Below are 27,771 nucleotides of genomic sequence, written 5' to 3' on the forward strand. Positions count from 1 at the left end.
GTGACAAGGGGCAGGGGAGTCACAAACAGACTAAAGTTCTGTCACCAGAGTGCAGCTAGTAAATTTAGATTTTCTTGTTTGGATTTGTGGTAGTGGAATGAGGGCTAACGCGTATGAATTCGCCGCTAGGGGCGCTAGTGTAGATGGTGGTCTTTTCCATACTTCGAAATGTCAAATGTCACTTGTCACTTCAATGACGTTGTTCTTTAGTCTTTTGGACCACCATCAACAGAAGCGCCAACTGGTGAGCAAAAAAACGATAGCCCTCATTGGGCCACCTATGCAGTTTCGCGATTCGCGTAATATTCCCTATTGTAGACGATAGATCAGTGGTTCCTAACCTTTTTAGTACTGTGACCCCTTCGACTAACTAGGGAACTCGATTTTACCCCTCCTCCATAATCATTAATATTTTTTCTTATAGATAGGTACCCCCGTAAAATGCCAAATGATAGTATATAAGCGCCTATAATCTTCCTGATTTATTTGTGGTTTTAGTTATATGACTGTATTAAAAAAATATGGATATGACGTTAAGTGGAGTTTTTATTTAACATAATGAAAATAGGTGTAATAAATAACATAATATATTTTTGTGAAATATTAATTTTGTACATTACTTTATTTCTTTATAGTTAAATCAAAGTATACCTCCATAAACAGAGGACTACAAGGCACATAACATACAAATGAGTTTCATTTTTAAAACGAAAACCTTGTTTCATAAACCAAGTGTAATCGTTCAACAGAACAGACTATCATCAATATTCTTTAAAATAAGTTGCTACTAATAAAAACTACTGTGCATTTTTCAATAGGTAATATTTGACATTAATAATCTATCAATTGACCGTCATAATAGTTACGTACAATACAACACGGAAACCTAACAAGTGAATTCGAAAAGTCAGTCAATAGTTAGAATGGCGTACTCCTATCTCGGATCACAAGGCCGTACTGTTAGGCATAATGTAAGGCCAGACTTACACGAGTTTAGAATAGTTTACATTGCAATGCATGTTTTCAATACATGTACATTATGTCATTACGTTATATATTAAGCCACATCAATCCTTAAGTACACAGGCGAATAGTAAAGCAAAACATGAAATAGTATTGCTTGAAACAATTGACAAGATCACAATGCGATTGTGAGTTGATAAGATCTCTATTCCGCTACATACGAATGCCATAACCATAACTGAACACAGCACTCTACAGTCGACACTCTACCCCCCCGACAACAGCGTAACAGTCTTTCATTGCCTACTCAAATACTCGTATCTAGACATGTGTAAGTTATGCTCGTAATATCACAAATGAGATATCTCTCGAACGCGTAATATGCCATTACGTATCACACGGAAAAATCAACCATTACTTCATGTATCACTCATCACGTGAGCCGAACGCCCCGCGCCGAAGCGCGCGTAATGGTTTCAATTCCAGATAAATTCAATAGATTGACGCGCCGATATGAATGGTCAGTTCAACTCTATAAACAGTGCGCGTAATGTATAATGCCAATTGCAATAGTGTCATCACAGTTGGTTGTTTGCCAAGCCATGTTTTGTTATCTCGCTCGCACTCGCACTCAGTGATCGCGCGCTCTCGCTCTGCGATTCTTTCGGCTATCTTCGGAAGACTTCGGGTCGGGCCGCTCGGCCGATTGCGTTTAAGTTGTCGCAAATTTCACTAATATTCTTACGAATATGATTTTCTGCATCTGCAATAAATTTAAAACTCTAATGCGTCCGCGTAGAGCTTATAATGTTTTCTTATAGTACGAGAAGGATGCGGCTAAATCAAGTAATTTGTTTGAGATTTTGAATGTGACGAAAACAAAACCGTTTTTTAATATTGTTATGAAATGTTTGGTTGACTTTCGTGGTTCGCGGCAAACTAAGTACGAGTTACTTGTTTATCCTTTAATTTAATTGTGAATTAGTGCGTACCGTACCGAGACCGACTTAAGAAATTAGATTTGTGTATATATAGACTGTTTGAACTAAATTATAAATATACTTAAATGAAATTGTAAATAATAGTAAAATAATTATAGAAGTTTGCCAGTCCTAACTAAGCCTGGAGTTCCATTTTATTTTGGTAAAGTATGAAGGGAAATCAATTTCAATGCAGGTATGGTATATGTACCTGCAAAACTTACATACATAATTAATTACATACCTGTATCAGTGTCATATCAATTTTATGTAAATAATAATAAATTATGCATATTTTATGATTTATAAGAATTAACAAAAAATCTTTCACATAGCGGTGACAAAACGCAACGCGTAATAAATTAAATAAATCGATCGGCGATACGGATTACGGATAGGTACGAGACGCGCTAGTCACTAGAGTGCTGTAATGCGCTGCGTAATGTAGGAGATGCTGTAATTTGACCATCACGCGCGCGCCGGAGCGCTGTTTCACGTTCGGGTCATGTTTCGAGTGATGAGTGATGTGATATCTCAGTGTACTATTACGTTTTCGAAAAAGTGATGTGATATAGCATTACTTTTTGGAGCACTGTTTCGCGCATGTCTACTCGTATCCGAGCTCTGCACCAAGTGGGGTTTACTTGTGGCATTTCTACATATTTTATTTTAATGCATTCGTTGGCAAATAATTCAAATAAAAATACGTACATTTGAAGTAATGTGATTATAACATATAACATTCAATATTTCTAATTCAAGACTAATATGTTACAAATTACAAGCGATAAAGACGCTATACGTTAACAACATTAAGATTTCCACTTATTATTGTGCTACAGGAATGAGAGTTGAATGCGCCGGCGCCGGCGACGTCATACAACACTTGGCACCTTTTGAGTATTAATGCTATCATTTAGACTTAACCATACCAGTATTCTTTCAGAAAACTACATACTAGAGGAGGCACACGCTTCAGGTCGACGAAAAGGAGTTCCAAAAATATCATAGAAATAAATACATCTCTAGCCTACCATTAACTTTACTTTACAATAGAACCGTATCGATCGCATCCTTTATCACGAGGAGCGACAGTGCGCACGCGGAGAGCAGTACAGAAGCCGCGCGCGCGGGGCCTAGAGCCGGATGTCACTGGTGGCGGCGGCCAGCAGCGAGCCGTGCGCATGCGCGGCGGGGTGCCACGCGGCGTCGGGGAAATCCAGCGCCTCGCCCGCGCCCTCCGTCGGCGCCGCTGGCGCGCCCGCCGCCGCAGGCACCACACTCGCGGGCGTCTCGTGTGTCGCTCCGCTCGGGACCGGCAGCTCTGCTTCGTCGCTACGGACGAACGTGCGGCACTGCACGTCATCTTGAGCACCGTACCGGTGCAGACTAAGAAACTTGAGATTTGCCACTATTGATGAGTTTATCGGTCTCGTTGGAAGATTGACAGTAGTGGCGGAGCGCTCGATGCGTTTCGTGCGCGTCTCGGAGGGCGCAAGCTCTAGTGATTGCCCGCGCCCGTACAGCCGTGACTGTCCGAATCGCGGCGTCAGGCGACCGAACAGGTTATCCTCCTTTCGCGAAGATTTGTTTGTACTTTGTATATCTTCCGGCGGTTTCGACTTTTTCTTCAGGAAAAAAGGCGTCAGACGCTCCGCGAACGGTCGAGAGGAATTAGATCCGGCATCATGAACGTTCGAGGTGGAACTTGACGTTTTTAGTGGTTTCATGGGATTCGATTGGGGTTTTATAGGGTTAGACTTTCGCTGAATACTAATTCTAGAAAAAATTCCATAATCTTCTCTCTCTTTCCGATCTGGTTCTTCTGTACTCATTTCAGTGGAATCGTTACCGGACTCGTCCTCGCATACCTTGAGCACGCAGTAGGCCTCCCTTTGAAGTTCGTCAAGCAAGCTGTCGTCATTAGACAGCGTGTCCAGTTTACTGGCGGGCCGCGGCTCTGCGGGCTCGGAGTCGGGGTCGGGCAGGCTGCCGGCGGGCGCGCGCTCCGGCTTGGGGTGCAGCCGCGCGCGCTGCGTCGCGTGCCCCCGCGGAGGAACGGCAGGCGGCGCCTCCTCGCCCGCAGGTGAGGTCGCATGGCTCATGAAATTCGCCATCAACTCGTACTCTTTGCAGCGATAGGACGGATCGGTGTCCTGCCGCTTCGGCGAGTTGGCGTCGGACTTGGGCCTCCGCTCGGGCGGCTTCAACTCGACGTCGACGTACTCGCTGTGCGGCGGCCAATCGGCGGCGTGGGACGCGAGCGTGGCGCGCGAGGGCGAGAGTCGCGCAGGTTTGGGCGGTCGCGCAGGTTTACCGGTCGAGTTGTCGCTGTCCTCGGAGGGCTCCTGTTTGAGGCAAGACATAGTTAAATAGCCGCTTCCCGTGGACTTGTTGGACTTGCCGGAAGAGCGCTCGTCGATTTGCCGCGACAGCTTGAGCGACTCTGTGCTGGAGGCAACGTCGAGCGAGCCGTGGAGCGGCGCTGGCGGCGCGGCGGCGTCGGGGGCCGGCTCGCTGCGCCACGTGCGCCAGAGGAAGGCGCCGCCTTCGCTGCCGCCCATGCCCGACATACCCGACCCGGCGCCCGCAAGGTGAAGGTAATTGTCGTCACCGATGGGTGCTTGCCTACAAAATTTATACATGAGTAAATAATAAAAAATAAAACCGACCTGGGGGTCGGTAAAAGGTCGTTTTTATTTACTTAATGCTATGGACAGACGTTACTAAACAATTAATGTTAAACTATAGTCTGTCAAACACACAGAGGAGTTTGGTTCTGACCGCGGCCGGGGTCGGTTGTGTTCCGGGGGCCCTTTACAATGGCATTCGCAATTGCATCTTGTCGCCAGATGTTGACCGGACCGTGATAGTTTTTACCGACGCGAGCATCTAGATATGCAGTTTACGTTTCTCTAGAATATCTGCTTATCTCGAAAAACGTGGGTTGGTTGTATGTGAAAGTGAAACAGTGAGTGGCAATGTTAACAGTGCAATTTACCGGTGAGATTTTTCCATTTCACGTCTTTTAAATAACGGTCCGTTCTTAACAGTGTTTGTAGGTACAAATACATTAGGTATTGTTGGGGTTAAGTTAGTTTAAAAGCAAACGACTTATTAGGCTACAAATTGTACGCTTGAGCCTTCCTCGGGAGTCGCCCTGTTGATGGGTGGGGGCCGCATGGGGGTCCGCTCGGTGGTTTTTAGGGATCCGTGCCCAAGGGGTGGAAGCGGGGCCCTGTTGCTGGGACTCCGCTGTCCGTCTGTCCGTCTGTCTGTCGCCGGCCTGTGTCTCGTGAACCGTGATGGCTGGACGGTTGAAGTTTTCACGGATGATGTGTTTCTGTTGCCGCTGCAACAACAAATACTAAAAAGTGCGGAGCCCTCGGTGGGCGGGTCCGGCTCGCACTTGTCCGGTGTTTTGAGTTTATCCTGAACGTGCAGGCCGACGGACGCGGGGGAGGGGGCTCAACGAACATAGAACTTAACGAAACCATCGTATTATTACTGACTGCGAGTGGTCAACGTTACGCTTCAAAATTCCTTTTGCATTGTCTACACGATTTCCTGCATGTGCAGTCAGTGCTACAACATGTGCAGTGACAAAAAAAGGGTATCGCCACTTCACTACGCGGAATTAGAGGACTCTACCACGCAAAATTAATAGCTATGCAATTCAAGTAAGGTGCTATTTGTGTGTTTTTTTGTGGTGCTATTTGTGTATGAATTGTTTAAATGAGTTTTGTTTAAGTGACAACGTGCCGTCCTCTTGTGCTCGAAGTATGGGCATTTTGGTAGACATAGTTTTTTATAATATAGGAGGCAAGCGAGCGGGGAGAATCGCATGATTGGGAATTGGTGTCAAAACGGCAAAACAATAAACAAGAGGATAAAATGCTACCTAGGACATCCTAAGACGCCCAAAACCTCATCTCTTCGAAGCCGCATAAAATATAGCTACAGAGCTCCATCCCGGCATCCCTCTGAGTGATGCGACGACAAAGGCGAATTCATCAAAGCAGCAAGAGAAATATATCAACTGGACGATACCGACAGCGAATCAGACGAACAAGAACCAACACCTCGAATCGACGAGCAAACGGCATCTCAAGATGATATTGGCCTCGCTTGGCACAAGATGTTACGAAGACCGAAACGAAAACGATGAGAAGCATATCACCAACGCTCTCCCTCGACGACATAACCTACCCCACCTACCTTCCAATATTAGCTTAAGGCTGCATAGCCGGCTGATTATTTATTTTATTTTATTTTATTTATTAGGAAAACTTACAGCTGAAGTAACACGTTAGGTAATAACATAGAAGCAGTGAGCCAATTACAAGTTTCCACAGATAGACAACAGACAGATAGATGTTATAACTATCCATTTCCCATCCCAGAGCGTGTCACTCCCCATAAAATTACGTCCCCTGGTATGCCGGCTAGTCTGGAGCAGGCATGTTCCTGGCTGGGTGTGGCGTCTCTTGTCTTGAACTATAGTCTGTCAAACACACAAACAACTTTGTCAGTAGAAAAAGCGAAATTCCAATTTTCTATGGGACAATAACCCTACGCGCCTACATTTTTTATTATTATTAAGACTTTATTTCGGACATCAATGATCCATAAATGATTTAGTTACAATAGTACTTATCACTATGTTCGTATTGACAACACAAAAAAGCGCTGGTGGCCTAGCGGTAAGAGCGTGCGACTTGCAATCCGAAGGTCGCAGGTTCAAACCCTGGCTCGTACCAATGAGTTTGCAATCCGAAGGTCGCAGTTTCAAACCCTGGCTCGTACCAATGAGTTTTTTGGAACTTATGTACGAAATATCATTTGATATTTACCAGTCGCTTTTCGGTGAAGGAAAACATCGTGAGGAAACCGGACTAATCCCAACAAGGCATAGTTTTTCCCCCCTGGGTTGGAAGGTCAGATGGCAGTCGCTTTCGTAAAAACTAGTGCCTACGCCAATTCTTGGGATTAGTTGCCAAGCGGACCCCAGGCTCCCATGAGCCGTGGCAAAATGCCGGGACAACGCGAGGAAGATGATGAGTATTGACAACACAATTTATATTGAAGTATATACATTATTTACATTAAAAATTGCATACCAGTCACATCCATCCGGTAGAATGGGACATGCATTGAGGCCCAATACTTACAGAAGCCTCTCTCCAATTTCGGTTAGAAAACTGTTGGAGCTGTTACTCAGTCGGTGCATCTGAGATGCTGTGCGTTTTCTCATAATGGCGTAGAAATCATCCATTCGTGCCTCCACAAACATCCCAGATGCACTGCAAAACCGCGGCAGCCCCAACAGCATTCTATACCCATTATTAAATTGGACGCGCAGGGCGCCGTAAGTCCGCTTCGTATATTTGATCCACAGGCTGCACGTACAGAACGTTTGGCAGTATGACTTAAATAGCGTTCGTTTCACCTCAGCCGTACTACGTGCAAACCTGCGGATCAACATATTCGTCCTTACTGCCTTTTAAATTTGCCACTTTTTCCTACAGACGGAAATGGCTTGAGAGATTATAGTTAAACTTACGAGGTGATATTTCTGGATCAAGATATGGCGGTTTAAAAAAATAAAAATTCCAGTTGGCTATCAAAGCTATATGAAGATTTATAAATATGAAGCCGTTTAGACAGGGCAATCGTACGGGGTGCGAGGGGCGAGGGGTGGGTCGCGCGCACCCGAGTTGCATACATTCGCCATTGTTAGTAGCTCGGTACACGTCAATGTCGTCGGTCCACTGTATACTTTTTACACTGTGCTATTACCAAGGCTGCTGTTGCAAAGTGTGGCTTCGAGAAAATTCGCCACCCACCGTATAGTCACGACCTGGCCCCTAGTAACTACTATTTGTTTTCGAAACTTAAGGCAGACTTAAGGTGGTTCTTCTTGCCCGAATTTCGTACTAACTATCTTGGTATCGTAATTCCTATTATATAGTTTTCTTTCACCTGAATCTGTAATGTTTGGGTAGTAGATATATTTCTGTTTGCGCCAACACAAAAAAAATCAAGAAATTGATTAATATTATTAAGAAAAACCTTTTGAAAATTTGTAAAATTTCGCCCCATTGCTTGTTTGTGTGAGTGATGCTTATAGTATAAATAAAATAGGTGTAATTCTAAAATGGCGACTTCATTTGACAAGAATGACAAGAACTAATTTTTAATTTGTCTAAAGTGTATGGCACTTTAAAACACACACAGGTTACCTGTGTATTTTGTTTTATCTTTGCGTGTGAAGCTTTTCTTTGCACAAAGCGTGTTATACTCTTTTAGGGTCTACTTTCTGATACAATTTCAGTCCCAGATTTTTAACATAAGTTATATAAATATGTCGGAGCGTGACTCCAGAAGGACACATTGCAGCGTTACATTTCAGTTTTAGACGCCTGTATACAATCGATTAGCAAAGTTTTGCTATGTACAAAGATAGATATAACTCCGTAATAGATGGATACAGTCTAAGGAAAAAACGTGCCTCGAAAATCAAGAAAATTTGAATCTCGTTCAGAGGGCGCTACTAGTTTTGGCCTACAGTCGTATAGATGGCGTTGACGGTTTCGTTTATTATTTAACAATTTTAACGCATATCAGTGAAAGAACATGGGCCAAAATCATAAAAATAATTAATGCAAATAAAAAAAATCATTTATCTATATTTAAATACATTCTATCGTATTTTTATAAATCTTCATTTTTAGTTTTAAAGTGTGTCGACAGATGGCAGTGAATTTACTGGGGTTACAAAATTAACTATGACAGTACCGCTCTAGTATAAGTTACTCTATGCTATGTATTACTTGGTTGATAATGTAATTTATCGAGTTATGTAGAGAGTAACGCCATCTATTGGCATTCTTGTTGAAATAAGATTAATTAGGTACAGGCTTCGGAACGTCAAGTGGTTTAGCTTGCGTGAAGTTAGGTACGAGTTGGCAGTTTTGTTGGTAACTGGTCAAGTAAGTTGGCCTACATTCACTTTGGTGGGAGCGATTAGGCTCCGCCGCTCCGCGGCATTCATTCCAGGATTCTCGATCGGACCGTGCTAGATATCGGACGTTAGCCAACCTCGTGCCTAAATTCACCGCGTTCCTGAAGGCTTATACCTGAAGGATTATTCTGAAAGCTTAGATTCCAACATTATTTAATCATTTAGCTAAGTGTTTTATCCCGAGTGTTAATTTGATTTCTCATGAGTCATTAGAGGCATACATCGATGTACTGCGCCCACTACCGCCATATAGACGCACACCCCCCATGTCCACGACATTAGAGCGTGGGATTATTAAGAGCATCATGTATTGCTTGCACAGCCACGTGGAAGCGTGGTGTATGTCCGGGTTGTATTCGGGGACATACATGCCTAATCTGGACACGTGGTAATGGTAAGCTCACGTGTCTGACCTACATTGAAAGTGTGGTGCAGCCTGAGTAGAGACAACTTACAGACGCCATCACGCGTGTGTTTCAACGCCTGAAGGAGCTTAACAGCCAGCTTTGAAAAACCACATCGTGCATCTCGCCATCTGCCGCAGCAACGGCAACTGCAAGGCAGAAAACATCGGCCTTCGTGCTTGGACCTTTGAGTTGGACGTGTGCATCATGCCTACTTTATTAAGCTGGTGAGCAGTTCCCATTTCGTTGGGTTTATTTTGAGAAGTTTTACTTCTGTTGAGGACTCATGTTCAGCTGATGTTAAAACTAAAGTAAAAAGCGATCATGTGATTTTAATCAATAATGTTCAATTTTAGTCGGTTAGTAGATGAAAAATATACTGACACCGATTTGAATTTAAAATACCCGCATTATCGAAATAGAAAAATGCCTGAGCAACAGGTACAGGTTGCCATGAGTTGGATATTAATGACGCTGATAGTACTAGTGATTCTGAGTAACATTATTGTAACGCTTGTTTTTATTATTTCCTTTTTTTTGGGATTAACTGTTAACATGTTATTTTGCTTTCTACGGACTGAAAGCTTGTACTTTCGAAGGACTGAGAGTACGCCCGACGGACTGGGCACTACTTAACTGTTTTGCTTTCGATGGACTGAAAGCAGCCCGACGGACTGGGCACTACTATTTTGCTTTCGATGGGCTGAAGGCAGCCCGATGGACTGGGCACTCACTTACTGTTTTGCTTTCGATGGACTGAAGGCAGCCCGATGGACTGGGCACTACTGTTGTTTTGCTTTCGATGGACTGAAGGCAGCCCGATGGACTGGGCACTAGTCTACTGTTTTGCTTTCGATGGACTGAAGGCAGCCCGATGGACTGGGTACTCACTTACTGTTTTGCTTTCAATGAACTGAAGGCACGCCCGATGGACTGGACACTCACTACTGTGTGGCACACTCGATGGACTGGGCATTGTCTAATAATGCATCAGAAGTTCCGGAGCATGTAAGAGGTGCAAGTGGTCTGCTTTTTATGTGCAGTATACTCTTTGCGAGGAGTAGCACTTACGCGGCTGAGATGGTTAACTTCTGATGAGTTGTTAGATTCCAGCAAGCCGATGGACTGGCGCATCATATGTAGAGTCATATGTAGAGTCATATGTAGTCATATGTAGAGTCATATGTAGAGACATATGTAGAGACATATGTAGAGTCATATGTAGAGTCATATGTAGAGTCATAGCTTGATTTTCTTTGATGACAAATGAGACCGAAATTGTGGGTCAGGAATGACCGAGCGACTGAAATACTCTGCTGTGTGTTTTGTTTCAGAATCAAATGCATACACCCACACACGAGGACGTGTGTACCGCAGGATGGCCGTGTCGGAGCGTGACTCCAGAAGGACACATTGCAGCGTTACATTTCAGTTTTAGACGCCTGTATACAATCGATTAGCAAAGTTTTGCTATGTATTACTTGTTTGATAATGTAATTTATCGAGTTATGTAGAGAGTAACGCCATCTATTGGCATTCTTGTTGAAATAAGATTAGGTACAGGCTTCGGAACGTCAAGTGGTTTAGCTTGCGTGAAGTTAGGTACGAGTTGGCAGTTTTGTTGGTAACTGGTCAAGTAAGTTGGCCTACATTCACTTTGGTGGGAGCGATTAGGCTCCGCCGCTCCGCGGCATTCATTCCAGGATTCTCGATCGGACCGTGCTAGATATCGGACGTTAGCCAACCTCGTGCCTAAACTCACCGCGTTCCTGAAGGATTATTCTGAAAGCTTAGATTCCAACATTATTTAATCATTTAGCTAAGTGTTTTATCCCGAGTGGTAATTTGATTTCTCATGAGTCATTAGAGGCATACATCGATGTACTGCGCCCACTACCGCCACCGCTATAGGCCACCACACGCCCCCAATTATCCACGACAAATATATCATACAATATATTGAAAAACCTATATATTAAAGGCTACAAATATAATGACCACCAAAAAACATTTTGGTACCCTAAATAAAAAAAACTAAAATTCTGAAACTAGACTAAAAGTCTAAAATTACAAAAGTACCAGCTGTTTTAGTGCCAAAATGACAAGCCCCTCCCGCTCAATACCCCGTACACCGCAGTCACCGCACCGTGTACGGGGCCGAGCTCGCCCGACTCGATCTTCAATTCAGTCACGCGCGACCCTTACAGAAAATAAATGCTAATAGAAAAGTGGGTTAGGGCAAGTTAGAACTGCAATCCTCACATTCCTCACAGAACCGAACTGCTACTAGAAAAGAGGGTTAGGTTAGGTTAGAACTGCGACCCTTACAGAAAAGAAATGCTACTAGAAAAGTAGTAGTAGTAGTTATTGACTATTTTTGAGTTAAAAATGATTAGTTTGGATTGGTGTCATTTTCTTTAATAGGATAGTAAAATGTAGAAAATTTGGTAATCATTTCACATTAAAATCGAGTACTAATTTTGGTGATCATTTATTATTTTTGGCGGTAAAAATGTTTTTTTTTTAAATGTTAAATTGTACTATATCTGGTGATCAATCAAGGGATCTTGGGGAAGTTTCCGCGTCACCACGCTCTCAATGACATCGCAAGGAGGGCCTTAATATCCGCCAACATCCCCTGTGTCCTGGAGCCTCCGGGCCTCTGCCGCGTCGATGGCAAAAGGCCGGACGGCTTGGCTTCGGTGCCGTGGCAGAGGGGTAAGTGCCTGCTGTGGGACGCCACGTGCGTTAGCACTTTCGCGGCCTCACACCTCAGCCGAACTGTTCGGTCGGCTGGTGCCGCGGCAGATTTTGCCGCGGTCAAAAAGCGGGATAAGTACGCGAACCTAGCAGGTAAATTATTATTTTGTACCCCCGGCGTTTGAGATTACTGGGTGCTGGGGGTCAGAGTCTATTGCCTTATTAGGGAAGTGGGACGTCGCATTACGGAGAAGGGGTCTGACGCCCGCGTGGGTTCGTACCTGGTGCAAAGGTTGTCCATCGCAATTCAACGTGGTAACGCGGCTAATATGATGGGCACCTTTGCGCCAGGGACAACTCGGGGGGGGGACTTTTTGACTAGGCTTAAGTTTAGTCTTAAGTTATTATTAAACGGCCGCTTTCTATCACCGCACCGCTCGCCATCGGCAGGGTGTTCATCCTCACACCCTAGCACCTAAATGGTCGCGTACTGTGCGGTTTAAGAGGAATTTCCTCCCGCGTACGCTTCGGCTGTGGAATGAGCTCCCTGCCGAGGTTTTCCCGAGGGGCTACAGTATGGGGTTCTTCAAAAAAGGAGTGTACAGGTTTTTAAAGGGTCGGCAACGCGTGTGTAATATCTCCGGTGTTGCAGGCGTCCATAGGCTACGGTAACTGCTTACCATCAGGCGGGCCGTATGCTTGATTGCCACCGACGTGGTATAAAAAAAATTTAATTGTTTTATTTTTGTATTGACATTTATTGAAAAAAGTTTTTTTATTCGACTGTAAGAATGCTTTTGTATGAAATGAGTTAATGTGGTTAATTTTTGCAATGTAAATCAACGTTGAACGTAGTTTATAGTGCTGAATAATATATAATATACAATATCATTCAAGTTCAAGGGAAAATTCGTAACTGTAAGTTTAATACTCATGTAACCAATATTTGTTGTATTGTGATTTTTTCGCAAATGTATTACCGTTTTGACCGTTATGTACAATCACGTAAATATTTCCACCGACTGGCCGCGCCGCAGCGCATTGTCAATGTGCCTATACATTATGTATGGCAGAAGCGATGGAGTCCCTCCGGAGCCGGTCGCGTCCGCGAGGAGCCGACCGGCTTGCGGCAGTTGCGGCCGTACAAATGTGAATGCGCACCGACCGCCCGTACGGTGGGAATCGTACGTTAAGAGTAGAATACCTATAGAATGAGTAAAGTTTGTTGCGTGCGTTTGCTTACTTGCTGCCGTATTTGGTCTCGCGCGCGAGCGAGCGGTGGTAGACACGGTGACGGTGCTCCAGGTCGAACATGGCCTCCTGCAGCTCCCGCAGCGTGGCCGCCTCCGCTTCGCGCTCTTCCGACGGTGGCCCTTCTGTTCATTACAAATTGTAGAAGAGCCGGCAGTAAAGTTTCGAATCAACTTGATACCGCGATGAAATGCACAATGGTCATTTAACCCATCTGATACTGCAATAATAGTTATGGCATCAGTTAGAAATTTACTGGTAGATACCGAAACGCGAAATCTGCCAGTATGTTTCTTGCCGGAAGTGCTTGGCAGACGCTCTCAAAGGTGACCATCGGGACCCCTAAATAAACTCATCTGATACCAACATGAAACCAATTCCAGTCGGTAGGTATGAACCTTCACTTCAGGAATATATAAGTCTGCCAAGGCTTTTTCTGCCGAAACACCTTGACATACGAGATTATGTAAGCAACATCCGTGGAACCCGTATTTTGGAATTGTACAGATTACAGACATTTTAATTATTGTAGGCTTATTAATTTATTACGTAATGCTTATATTTGTATATTTTTATGTCATTAATAACATATAGGTATATTTCAAATTTATTAATATACACAATATAATTTGGGCATTAATTTAATACCTGCTTACGGCTTTGTACTTCTTTGTTTGCCTTATTAAGGTGCTAACAAATTAGCTACCGATATCTTTACAGATGATAGTACTCGGCTCCTGAAGTATATGTAAGTATGAAACATTATAGGTTTATGATGTTATTTGGAGAAACTTGGAAAACAAACAGTTAAATACATGATGATTATTTTTTCGATAGAATTATTATTTATTTATTTTGTTCGGTAAATAAAAACAAAAAAATTATATGAGAACATTTCTTAATTTCTATTTAAAGTTAATTGTTTGAGTGTAAAGTACCATTTCGTAAAATATTTGTAGCTAATTTGTTAGCACCTTATATATAAATAATAAAATAATTTCAAATTACAATATCCTTTAGTTACCAAAATGAACAAAATCTATCTATATATATATTACGCGAGGCCGATTTTTGTTCATCCCATCAGATCTACAGTTATGGTCCGATTTTGATAAATGATATGTCATTAGATTCGTCTCATGCTACAGATGAATCAATTTTTTTTTTACGTAGACGTATCTGCATGTTAAAAAATTGATTTTAGTATGGGTTAGCACATTGTTACTGGTGAATTCTCAATGCAACTTGAGACTCCGGTGCTGTTAAAAAGATGTAATCGTCTTACGGTAGATGTCGCTTTACGCCACCCCAAAGGCGTGTATACATAAGGGAAGGAATGGAAAGATTTGCAAGGTTCTGGTAGGCTTCCGTAGCTCAATTGGTTAAGAGCAACGCACGGATTGCGGAGGTTGCGGGTTCAAATCCTGCCGGAAGTGTAACTTTTTCCATTTTTTCCTTTAATATAAAATTATAAATCTATGTTAGTGATAAAAATAAAATAAAATAAAAACAAACAAAACAAATATATAAGCTACTTAAATTAAAAACGGCGTGGTGCGGCCTGCGGCGGCGCGTGCAGCCGCACCCAGCGCGCGCACAAAGGCGAGTCCCAGCGCTGCGCCAGCACGTTTAGAATACTGTTTGGGCTGTGGCGAAGACGGTTGATTAATGACGCACACCGTTTTCTAACTATTGCGTCGAAACTATCAGTGTGCGCCTCGGCAAACATAGTTATAGCGGCAACATAAATACATCATCTGTGAAAATTCAACTGTCTAGCTATCACGGTTCGTGAGATACAGCCTGGTGACAGACAGACGGACAGCGGAGTCTTAGTAATAGGGTCCCGTTATTACCCTTTGGGTACGGAACCCTAAAAAGGATTATGCTGCCATACATGAAACTGTCTTTCTCATGAATATGTCTTTCTCTTACCCCTGGTCGCTCGGTTTCATGTCTATAACTACGTGTATATACTATGTCTATTATTAGGTCAGAGGGTCTACCGCGAAAACAGAAATTCGCAAATTGCGGGGATCTTTCTCTTTTACTCCAATGAAGGCGTAATTAGAGTGACAGAGAAAGATGCCCGCAATTTGAACTTCGATTTTCGCGGTATAGCCACGGAATGTCACGGAATGTTTGTAAAATGTTTGTAAACTTCAGTCTCATGAATAATAGGAAAAAGAGAATTAAATATGAATTATACTCTAGCCCTATGAAATTTTAGGCATGAGAGCCAAATGACAAGAAGGCATCCTATCCACGAAATCTTGATTTACCGTATCATATCGCGGTCGCGTATCATGATTTTTAGTTTAGAAAGATGCGAAAAGATAGACAATAATTATGTCTTTTTTGCATCAAAACTAACGATCACAAAACATGCTGGTAGGTGCTACGCGACCGAAATATAATACGCTAAAATTATACAAACGTGTCGCCATTTTATAAGAAACTAGCTTTTGCCCGCGACTTCGTCTGCGTGGAATTAGTAATTTGGGTATCTTAATTCTTAAACAAATCTGCTTTTTAATCCATCCTTTTTTCACCCTCAAATTGGTCCACACTATACATTTCCACCCCATTTTTTACACCCTTAAGGGATGATTTCGGGGATAAAAGTTATTTTATATCATTTCCCACAGCTCAAACCATCCCCATACCAAGTTTCATCTAAATCGGTTGAGCGGTTATTGATTCCCCATACAAATTTCCACCCCATCAAATAGATAGTGACAGCCAGTGATTCATCTGAAGACGTCACATTTCCTGATTTCATTAAGAGTTCAGTCTTAGGCTGCCTGTCCACAGGAACGGAGCGAGGTGGCGGAGCGATGAGCGAGGAAAAATCTCCGCTCTGAAATTTTAATGAAATTCTATTGCTGGATTTTTTCCCCGCTTACCGCTCCGCTCCAGTGGACAGGCAACCTAACTTTTAGAACCATACTCTAGCGGCGTGTTGACGCCGCAACGGGTCTCTAGTTATTATTATTACATATTTATTGTAAACGGGTGCAAAAGACAGGATTTTCAACGTCAAGGACGATTTTTATCAATAATCCAAATGTAAATATTTTACATAATTTGTGAGTCCCTTGTTTGTTTTTAATTGTGCACTTGTAAAATTAATTTTTAACCGCTAACTCAGAGAAAATAAAATAAAAAACTACAAATTGTCTCGATATTTTTTAAACGGGGTCGATATACAAAAAAAAGGGGCGAATGGAATTATTCAGTTTTAGTTGTCGTAGACATCGAATTTGGTTATTATGATGTTGATAGAACCCAGGACCATGGTATAGTATCTCTGAAGAGGAGTAATGTAATGCTGATGATAATGCCATCTTTGGGTTATGCTGGACATATATTCCTCAGCCGTGGTGCCCTGCTGAGCTAAAAAGCGGTATCTTAATTGAAGATTGCATGCAAATAAGTACCTTAAATTTGAATCATAACGTTCCATTTCCAGTTCATTCGTTTTTGAGATACCGCCTTTTAGCATAAGGAGGGCTGAGTGTGGCTAGATATCATTCTTGTGTGTAGATAGTAGAAAACAAAATATACCAAAACAAATATTTAAGCAGGTAACTTAATCGTATTTAATTAAATCTAGAAGAATATATTTTAATAAAAAATGTTTTGATAGTGTTACTAACCTTACGTTGCAAATGAACTAGAAAACAAATTAAATTTAAAATGTAAAAGTAGTTTTTTTTAATATGTATTGCAAACACCGTACGATGACAGACTGACGTATTTTGACGAATAAAAAACCAAATGACGTTTGGTTTAACGGGAAATTTTGAAATTATTTATAAGTTGTTTTTTAATATAAATTCCGTTTAAACATATTTTTGATCAGATTTATGTTAAGATATTAACTAACAGCGTTTCTATATATCACAACCAACCTTGTGTTGTGTTGAGTTGTGCTCTTACTTATTCAACCAAACCAACGCAGGCAAGATGAAAAGCAATGGCAGCCGGGCCGCGCCGAATCTGTGTACCTTCTTGTATGTACATCGGTACAAGGACAAGGTAAGTAAATTTTCGAGTATATAATATATATACACCTCCTGAACATTTATTACATAGATACAGTATGTAATAGACTACGGTCTATATTATGTAAAATTATTAGTTTAGAAAATATAGTTAATAATAAAATATTACGAATGTTATACCATGCACTGGCTGACGCTGTTATTGGATACGGGTTAATAGCTTATGGACGCACCTTCAAAACTTATTTGGATAAAATATTAAACTTACAACTACGATTGATAAAAAATATAATAGACAAAAAAAACTAGAGCAAACTGTAGTAACGATTACACGATCTTATTTAAGAAATTGAACATCCTGCCAGTGCATGATAAAGTTAAGTACTTAATAGCAACTGATCAATTTAAAAAGGGTTAAGGTTTAAGCGTCGAGGGGGTTAAAACGTCGTAAATACGTGGAACCAACCGCTAGTAACTACTATGGTAAAAGGACGCGCAAGTATATCACACCGCGAATAATGAACAATTTATCAATAGAAGACGAGTGTGCTAGTAAAAACATCTTTAAATCAAAAATTAAGAAGTTGCTATTGGGTACAACGCATGACTAAATATATAAGATAGGTAAATATTGTATATAAATAAATATCCTTTATTGCACCAAAATCATACATTTTACATACATGTAAAACTACAAATAAATTCTTAAAGAATAACAACAACATATATACCTACAACTTACACTTTGTTAATGTAATATAAAAGTATTAACCTTAGTAATATAAGTTAATCATTAAATTTAGATTAAGGTACTAACATTGAAAATGAGTGCACCATTTCGCCGTTAAACGCAAGTTTGGCGAAACTTGTATAAGTTTAAAATGTGTTATACTTTTTTGAAAAAAAAAAAAAAAAAAAAATTATTATTTCATCTTTATCAAAAGCTTTGATAGAGGCTTCGGGCAAAGCATATTTATGAAATGTTGGCGATGGAACATGGAACATTTTAACATTTCAAATAACAACCGTTGAACTAGCACCATTCTTAGTGCCCGTAAGGCCCGTCATACACGTTGCTCTGGTTATCATAATTAGGATACTATTTTCCGTGCCTAGGTCTTAATCTGATAAATCAACTACACCCTGCCAAAATTAGAAAGACCTACATCTAATGATAGATTCCAACCACAATACGTTACCTTTGTCGACATTTTACATGAATTATATCCTGATCCACTGATTTCTTGTTACCTAACATTAAATGTGACAATAGCACACCCTTAAAATGCATGCTCAACACTTGTCCAGGAGTCGTAGCACGGTACGCTTATCACCATGCCTGTCACGTTCTAACAAGTATGCGAGTGCGAAAGTGACGGACTTAGTGATAGGGGAAACCATGCTGCGCGGGCTGTTTCGCTATAAAATAACCTTTTTATACTTTTGATAACATCTTAACTGTAAATATATTTTCAGGTATTAAAAAGCTTCCAGAATAAAGTTGCGACACGGCAGGTATCGTGCTTTTCTTCGATAAGTTTTTCGATTTTGTCAATGGCAATTTCAGTAAACCTAAATAAAAACTTTTATAAAAAAAAGATAAACCGGCTTCAAAAACGTATGAAATAAAATATTATCCTTTTTAGGGTTCCGTGTTTAAGTATATGCGTTACCAACTGATATGTTTGAAGTCGGTGCCAAGCCAAATTTTAAACCATATATTCATAGTAATTTTGGTGCAATTCGATAAGGATGCGGCTATATAAGTATGTACGTTGGATTACGTAACGCAGCGTACTACGTAGGCGAACAACACGCGAATGCGAAGCGGCGCGGCACGGCGCCTTAATTAATCCTTTGATACCTATATAGAAGTGTCCTACGTGGGCGATCACGTTGCGAACGCGAACGCCTTGGGCCGGCCGCACCGTGCCGCGTCGCTTCGCTTCGCGTTCGCGAGTGTTCGCCTATGTAAGACGCAGCGTTACACGACGACAATAAACGAACTTTCTGTAGGTATTTAAGAACACACCTCAGAACAGAACACACGGTTGAACCTTCTTGGCGCAGTTCGTACCATGCTTGTCGGCACGTTAGTGTAAATCTAATACGTTTTGTCGTCGTATTTTTTTAAAGAGCATTTCTTACTAATTCTTGAACAGTCATAGCACGCAAGTGTGGGATTGGGACTGAGTTATTTTCTGTCGCTTATCCAGAGGACTACATTTCAAAATATAAAACAATTCAAGGAACCTTCATGCAAAATTTTAGCTAAAGCAGTTCAGTTGTATGAAAAGGTAACAAAGAGGCAGACATAATTACTTTCACGTTTATAATATTTGTACAGTTGTAATGGGATTTATAGACATAAAGCCGATTATTTTTAAATGGTATTGTTACTACTTGGAGTACTTGGCTTGGCACCGACTTCAAACATATCAGTTGGTAACGCATATACTTAAACACGGAACCCTAAAAAGGATAATGTTTTATTTCATCCTTTTTGAAGTCGGTTTATCTTTTTTTTATAAAAGTTTTTATTTTTCCATTTTTAGTTTTAAGACATTGTTAAGAGCGTGACGCATGAATGAAAAACATTATCATGTTTAACTGTAAATTCGTAAACTTTATTAAATAATCAGAATTTTCCTCGAGTCCGTCTGGGAAATCATTCCTGTCACTAAATCCATTTTCCGCCCCGCCACTGACCCAATCCCTCAAACCCCCCAATCACTCAACCTCACAGCACATCAACCCCTGATCACTAAACCCCTCGACCCTAAACCACCAACCCTTCATCCGCCATTCCCCGACGCCTAACCCCAGACCCCTTAACTCCTAACCCTAACCCCCAATCCCTTAACTCCCAACCCCTCAGTCCCCGACCCATCAACTCGCCTCCCCTCAACCCCCAACCTCAAACCCCCCAAACACTAATACCCTCTACCTTCACCTCTCAGTCTCTTTGGTTGATTCCAACACTACCTACATAAAAAAATCATAATACACATACGAGGGAAGTTATCAGTAGCCTTAACACGAGTTTGACATTGATATATTCGCTATCGTGTGCGTAACTTACTGTTTATGCATCTCGCTCGTACTGGCATATTAGTGTACAAAGTAAGTTACGAAGAATATTTAGTGTCAAACTCGTGGTTGGGCTACAGTTGCACTACATCAAATTGGCGGTTTTTGGGAGGAAATGCTTGAGTTACTTTAGAAAAGACCGAAATCACCATACTCGTGCCTTTAAAAATTGAGGAGTTCCCTCAATTCCTCACGGATTCCATCATCAGATTAAAACCAAAAATATTACGAAAACACCTTGGAGAGGTAACTTTTTTCAAACAGAAAAAGAATAACTCAAATCGGATCATGGGTACCGGGGTAATCACTGAAATCATTATCACCAAAACAATCATCATCATCAGCTCCACTTCATCAAATTGGTGGTTTTCGAGAGAAAATGCTCAAGTTGTTTAAGAAAACGACCAAATCACCATACATGTGCCTTTAAAAATTGAGGAGTTCCCTCAATTCCTCATGGATCCCATCATCAGAACAGCACCAGATTAATGTGGGACCACCTTGGAGGTAGTTCCTTTCAAACAAAAAAAGAATTGTTCAAGTCGGACCACGGGTCTCGGAGTAATCGCCGAACATCCTACATTAAAAAAATCATCATCACTATCTTCAAAACAATCATCATCATCAGGTCCACTTCATCACATTGGTCGTTTTCGAGAGAAAATGCTCAAGTTGCTTATGAAAACACCCAAATCACCATACATGTGCCTTTAAAAATTGAGGAGTTCCCTCAATTCCTCAGGGATCCCATCATCAGATCAGAACCAGATTAATATGGGACCAACTTGGAAGTAGCTCCTTTCGAACAAAAAAAGAATTACTCAAATCGGACCACGGGTCTCGGAATAATCGGTGAACATACATAAAAAAAAAAAATAGCCACAACCGAATACAGAACCTCCTCCTTCTATGAAATTGAAGTCGGTTAAAAAGGAAAAATCTACCTATGCGCTGTAACACCCAGATCACCGCACCACAAATTGTGGATAAAAAGCTTGAATGTTCTCAAAACTATGAGATATGCGACAAAAATGGATCTAAATTAAATCAAAAAAAGTTGGATCAAACTATTGAAGCTTTCCAAGTTATTTTTGGATCAAGAAGAAGAAATGAATAGGTTGCCTCTGATTACTATTTAAAACATAGTCAGGAAATAAATTGTTACATAAATTAATTTTTAACAAGCAGAAACGTCTGCGATCGATGCTATTAAGCTTAGAATAAATTTAAAATTACTGCCTTGGGTGAGACTTGAACTCACGGCCTCTGGATCCAGAGGCCGTGAGTTCAAGTCTCACCCAAGGCAGAATTTTTCCACTTTTAAAATTGTTACATACTTGCTGTTAAGATATTTTCACGGAAGTGCGCTTAAAGCGTCGCTGTATTTGCATTTGTCTTAGTTACTTGGAATGGAACGTATGTAAATAAGTAGGTACTTATAAATAATATATTGTACTTGATTCAACATAAGTTTTCATTTATTTATGCTGAAAAACTGATTTATGTAGTTTTCTAAGCATATACAATGGAAATTGGTACGACAAAGATTACTACATAAATCAGTTTCCAATATTAAAATTGTTACATGTAGGTAAAGAACCCATAAGTATGTGTGTGTGTGCGTACATGTGTGCGTGTTTACTGCATATACAGTCTCATTAGTTGAGAGCAGGACCGCTAGGGGCAGCACTAGTAGAGACGTGAACGTAAAATGTCCGAGTTTCTTATCTAATAGAGTAATAACATATACTAATCTATGCCCAGGACCATCGGCTTTGCAGGCAGTAGGCCAGACCGGTCGTCAATAGATTAGTTATCTCAATTTGTAGTGTTATAAAACAACACCCTGAATGTTAAGCTACGTAATTTTTGCGTCAACGTCATGAAATGTCCCGTAGGGGAAAGGGGGGCATGACGGGCACTTAATATTTCAAGTCCAACAAAACTGAAAATGCTATTCTTTTTAAGTTTTTGTTATTTTTATTTTTATCTTTGGTAATCAGTCTTTCATAATCAACACTTACTAGGAACTCTAGTTAGATAATTAAATTTAAAACAAAAAATGGCCAAAGGTGCCTTCTCTTCATCTTGCCCCCTAGGTAGGGTATTATGAGGTACAAGGTGGAGTGATAAGAATGATTCATAGAAATAGTATCTATAGTGCCTAAACAAAACTTAAATTTTTGGCTATTGCAACCGTCGTCTGATTGAACTGTTTTTATTTTTATTTCTTAAGTCGTCTGAGGGACAGAAATGTTTTTGCAGCTAACATATGTTAGCCCACAGAAATAAATATACCATAGAAGACGTAAATGCATCTACTTCGCGTGTCAGAACCCCGACCAAGCGTCGAGGTTGACCGTCGCTCTTTACAGTCCACGCGCGCGTCATCGTCAGTTGTTGCAGCCGGACGTTCGTGAAAACTTAAAAAATGCTTCGTTGCATGATAATTAACTGCAACAGCCCAAAAATTGCGAGCAAAGGCAAATTATATTATGCGTAAATTTTGTATGAAAAAGTCGGCACGCCCGGTTTCAATACAAATCGTGGTAGTGCACTGCCTTATGGGAATATAGTTCAGATCCGGAAACCGCTTTCAACTTTTAGTATGTTGCTGGGCATGATACTGGATCTCCAAAACTGCGGGGAGACATCGGCGCCGGCCATCTACTTCAGCAGAATGTCGTCATCAAAATGACTCCCGCCTCGTTGCGAATATTGCACCTTGCACCCAAACTATGCATTGCACATACACGTGTGGGGTATTAAACGAAAGCCAATAAAATCTATATATATATTACGCGAGGCCGATTTTTGTTCATCCCATCAGATCTACAGTTATGGTTCGATTTTAATAAATTATACCTATATGTCATTAGATTCGTCTCATGCTACAGATTTGCAATAAGCTCTTAGTTTTTTGATTTTTCCCCGAAAAAGTACTAAAAAGTTAATTTGAAAAAATTTACCACGTGACCTTTGTTCTGACTTGAGATTGAATTGAACTCAAACCTATATCCAATGTATGTAAGGTATCCAATCCATTCAAATATTTGTTTTGAGACTGCAACATTGTTATGTTTTTATTTGCGTTATAAAATATATATACATGAACTTTTTTCATAAAAAGTGTTTTTTCTTTGTTTGTAACTCTTAAAATATACATTGTTTTTATAAATAATGTATTAACGAATCATAATATATTTAATAACCTTTCGTCTGATGTAGCACACGTGTATATATGACTCATGGTATAGTTATAATTTAGATTTTGCAAATTTCGGCAGCGGTCACATGTATGACGCCATTATTTGTCAATCAGGCACTATAGAGATTGTCTCCCAGCAGTTTTATGATCCTTTTTATATTGCTAATAACATACTAGAAGCTTATGCGGATTATCCTAAAAATGACCAATTTCGATTTTTTTTACTTTAATGCATTTGTTCTAGCAAATACCTACATTTTGAAGCATAATTTTCACATTTTTGGTCTGATTTTGATTATTTTGATATCAGTGTATGGCTTGAGACATCAGCTTTAATTTTGTAGTACATTGTTTTAACGTCCGACTTTTGGTTTGGTTGAAAAACCCAAATAATCGATTTGTTTTTCATCATTTTGATTTATTTTTAAATGTCTCTTAAACTATTGCATATTTTGGTACATAGTGTATTAGTAAAATATATAATATTTTATTGCCTTTCGTTTAATACCCCACACGTGTATGTGCAATGCATAGTTTGGGTGCAAGGTGCAATATTCGGAACGAGGCGGGAGTCATTTTGATGACGTCATTCCGCTGAAGTAGATGGCCGGCGCCGCTGTCTCCCGGCAGTTTTGGAGACCCTGTACCATGCCCAACAGCATACTAAAATTTGGTAGCGGTTTCCAGATCTGAACTATCTCTTCGACCGTTTCCCATAAGGCATAGTATGATAGTACTGTGGTATTTGCGTCATCTAGCGTATATATTAAATCTGTGCATGTACCCCATCTTCCCTTCTATAACAGCATCCACCGCTTTTTTCATGGCCTCCTCTAACCACTCTCCTCTATTTTACTTTCTTTTATACTTTTTCACCATTCTACAAGAGAAGAAATAAAAACATTCAAATCCGCAATTCTTCATAACTTTAAAACTACGGCTGGCAAGATGTACCCCATGTGTCTAATGAATTTCGAAAGTTTTTTGTAAAAAAAATCATTCCGTATTGAAACCAAACAAGTCCTTAGCTATTGGCGTGATTGCTGGGCCATAGGAATAAATTAACACTATATTTGTGCTGGTGATATTAAGGCAACAAACACAAACCAAGTAAAACACAAAAGTAACAAGGAATATGGCAAAAACAGCTTTTTTGCAAATAAATAATTAACGACACCATTTGTCTAGCCGGGCACTGTGCGAACTAATTGACATGATGGCGACGCATCGTCATGCACTAACGGGATTCTGGTTGGTCAGTCGTGTCGCCATATAAAGCCGCTACCCAGTGTTACTCGCTAGTTGCCACACCGTCTTACTTGCCACTCCGTCTTGCCTCTCTCTCCCCTACATAAGATAGTGATTAGATACACCAAAGAGGTGAAAAAATACGGCTCAAGCATAAAATAAACCACTAAAAATAATTTTATGTCGCATTACAAGCCTGATACTAATACCCCCTTATTCATAAAACTTTACGAGCCTGAATTAGTTAAATTATGTTTTATCCTTTTCTTATAAATACAAGTCAAAATGACAGACAAAGACAAACTATTCATATAGCTAATTCAGTATGAAATATTTTGCGAAGAGCATGCCAAGAGAGTATCAATATATAAATCATATTATTTAATTTACTTTAACTTAATTTATTATAAATATATGTCATTAATAACATAAAAATATACAAATATAAGCATAGAGTAATAAATTAATAAGCCTGCAGTAATAGGGTATTTGACAACATTAAAAATATATAACGAATTGCTGTCATCCTGAAAGATAATAAACTGATAAAGTATATTTCACTATATTTAAATGTAAATTATGTTTATTTTTTGGAAAATAAACGAAAGAAAATTTAATATTTTTTGAAATTTCATCAGGGACGTGAACGCTCTGTGATTGGTCAACGCTCGGATGACGTCACACGCGTGTAAAAATTCTTGATTGCCTTGAGTGTTTTAACTGTTTTATTTGTATTTAGTTAATTTTAGTTATTGTTCCACAGTTTTCTGATATAAATATTCCGATTTATCCGTATATCTAGTAGCACAATATTCATAAGAATCTCAAAATGGAGCCGAAATATGTGAAAGCTGATAGCGCAACCTACCAGACAGACGCATTAACGGTTGCACTTTTCTTTAAAGATAATCCGGATTACTGTGCTGCGGAACTTAGAAATGTAAAAATAGCTGTGTGAGTATACGTAGAAATTGTTTATTTACGAACATTTCGATTTCGATGATACGATACGACGACGATATATATATAGAATACGATGACGAGAATAATATCTCCATACTGCACTTTAGTTTGAAAGAAAAAGTATGCTACTAACTACTAATGCTGAAAGAGCTATGTTATGAGGTTACGTAGTAATACATTAAATACCTAGATCTTGTTTCGTTAAATAACAAAATCCGCTGCTTTAATTACCATATTTATTTACAGTTAAATATTACTTACATCGAAGTGGTCTTCACACATAAAAACATTTGTATGCGCTAAAATGCTCTTTGGGTCTCGGATTTTTTATTTCATTTCATTTCATTTCATTTCATTTATTTGCACACATGGACAACATATTAAGTATTTACACCAATTTTTGTGAACATATATGTATGTTCCCCTGGAAGGGTGTAGCAACATAAGTACTTAATACTAAAAACTTAAAACTAAAATAATTAACTTACAATAAAATTAATTGTTTTAACATTAGTATTTATATGTATATTATATGCTTTGTATTACTAGGGCCACTTATCATTCAAGAACTCTGTTATATCGTAATACACTTTGTTCACTAGCATGTTTTTTAATTTATTTACAAACGAAACGTATTTCTCTTCTGATTTTATATCATTTGGTAAGTGGTTATAAATTTGGATGGATGTATAGTGCGGGCCTTTTTTGAACATTTCCATTTTTGGTTCGGGTAGGACTAAGTTTTGGTTACGACGAGGGTTTGTATCGTATCTAAACAAATGCATGTTTTTACGCACAAATTTTGCTGATTCCAGTATATATATAGAAGGGACGGTTAATATTTTAAGTTCTGTAAAATATTGTTTGCAGCTATTTGGTTTCTTGATATTCGCGATTGTACGAACGCATTTTTTTTGCATGATAAGAGCATCAGATGCATCTACACTGTGTCCCCAAAGCAAAATGCCGTAACTTAATATGGAATAGGCGTACCCATAGTATGCTGTAAGTGCACATTGTTGATCCGTGTTTGTTTTAAGAATGCCTAACGCGAACACAAATGACGCTAATTTGCTCTTGATCCGTGCAATGTGTTGTTTCCAATCTAGATGGGTATCTATACTTATGCCTAGTAGCGTGAATTCGGAGACTTCCTCAATATTAAGGTTTCGTGTTATAACATTTATGTTGATAGGACGTTTTTGATGCGGTCTAAATTGGATTGCTTTGGTTTTTTTAGGATTTATATCTAGGTTGTGGTCATGTAACCAGCTGACTATATTATTATATGTTACGGTGATTAAATCGTAAGCAACATCACTTGTGGGGCATTTAAACAGGAGCGAAACATCGTCAGCGAACATAATGCACGTGTGTTCCGTTACTCTAGGCAGATTATTGATGTAAATTAGGAAGAGTACGCATCCGAGCACACTTCCTTGAGGAATTGAGTTGTTAACGCATCGAAGGGAAGATTTATATGTTTGCAGCTGATGTGAGTGACTATTGTAATGCTCTATTTGTACATATTGCTTCCTGTTCTCTAAGTAAGATTTTAACCAAGCAAGAGCTGGGCCACGGATTCCAATGTCGTTTAATTTTTTAATTAAGATTGAATGTAACACTTTATCATATGCTTTCGTCATATCTAATAACAACCCAACTCCGTAGGTTTTATCTCTAATGTGTTCGAGAATGGTTTGTATGTAGTTATATACAGCTAGCGTAGTAGAGTTGTTCTTCCTGAAGCCAAACTGATTTTTACTTAGGAGTTGATATTTTTCAAGAAAGTTGTATATGCGGTTAGTTACACATTTCTCGAAAATTTTCGAAATTGTGGGGAGTAGGGCTATAGGTCTGTACTGGCTAACATCGTCTTTTTTGCCCGATTTTTTATAAAGAGGTCTAATTTTAGCGACTTTGAGTTGTTCTG

The 27,771-nt window shown here is 39.9% G+C and overlaps 1 protein-coding gene across 1 annotated transcript in view; it reads right to left on the reverse strand.

Annotated features, from left to right (window-relative positions):
* Positions 1-528: 528 nt before the first annotated feature.
* The window catches only part of LOC134754810 (GTPase-activating protein), a 172,187-nt gene continuing 144,944 nt past the window's right edge, over positions 529-27,771 (reverse strand). The window contains exons 15-16 of the mRNA XM_063691188.1: positions 13,315-13,447; positions 529-4,571 (exon numbers count right to left, since the gene is read on the reverse strand). Coding sequence (XP_063547258.1) covers positions 3,080-4,571; positions 13,315-13,447 — 1,625 coding nt within the window. The 3' untranslated portion in view covers positions 529-3,079. The remainder of the gene's footprint in view (positions 4,572-13,314; positions 13,448-27,771) is intronic.

Source organism: Cydia strobilella, chromosome Z, assembly GCF_947568885.1.
Source record: "Cydia strobilella chromosome Z, ilCydStro3.1, whole genome shotgun sequence".
Taxonomy (NCBI): Eukaryota; Metazoa; Arthropoda; class Insecta; order Lepidoptera; family Tortricidae; genus Cydia; species Cydia strobilella.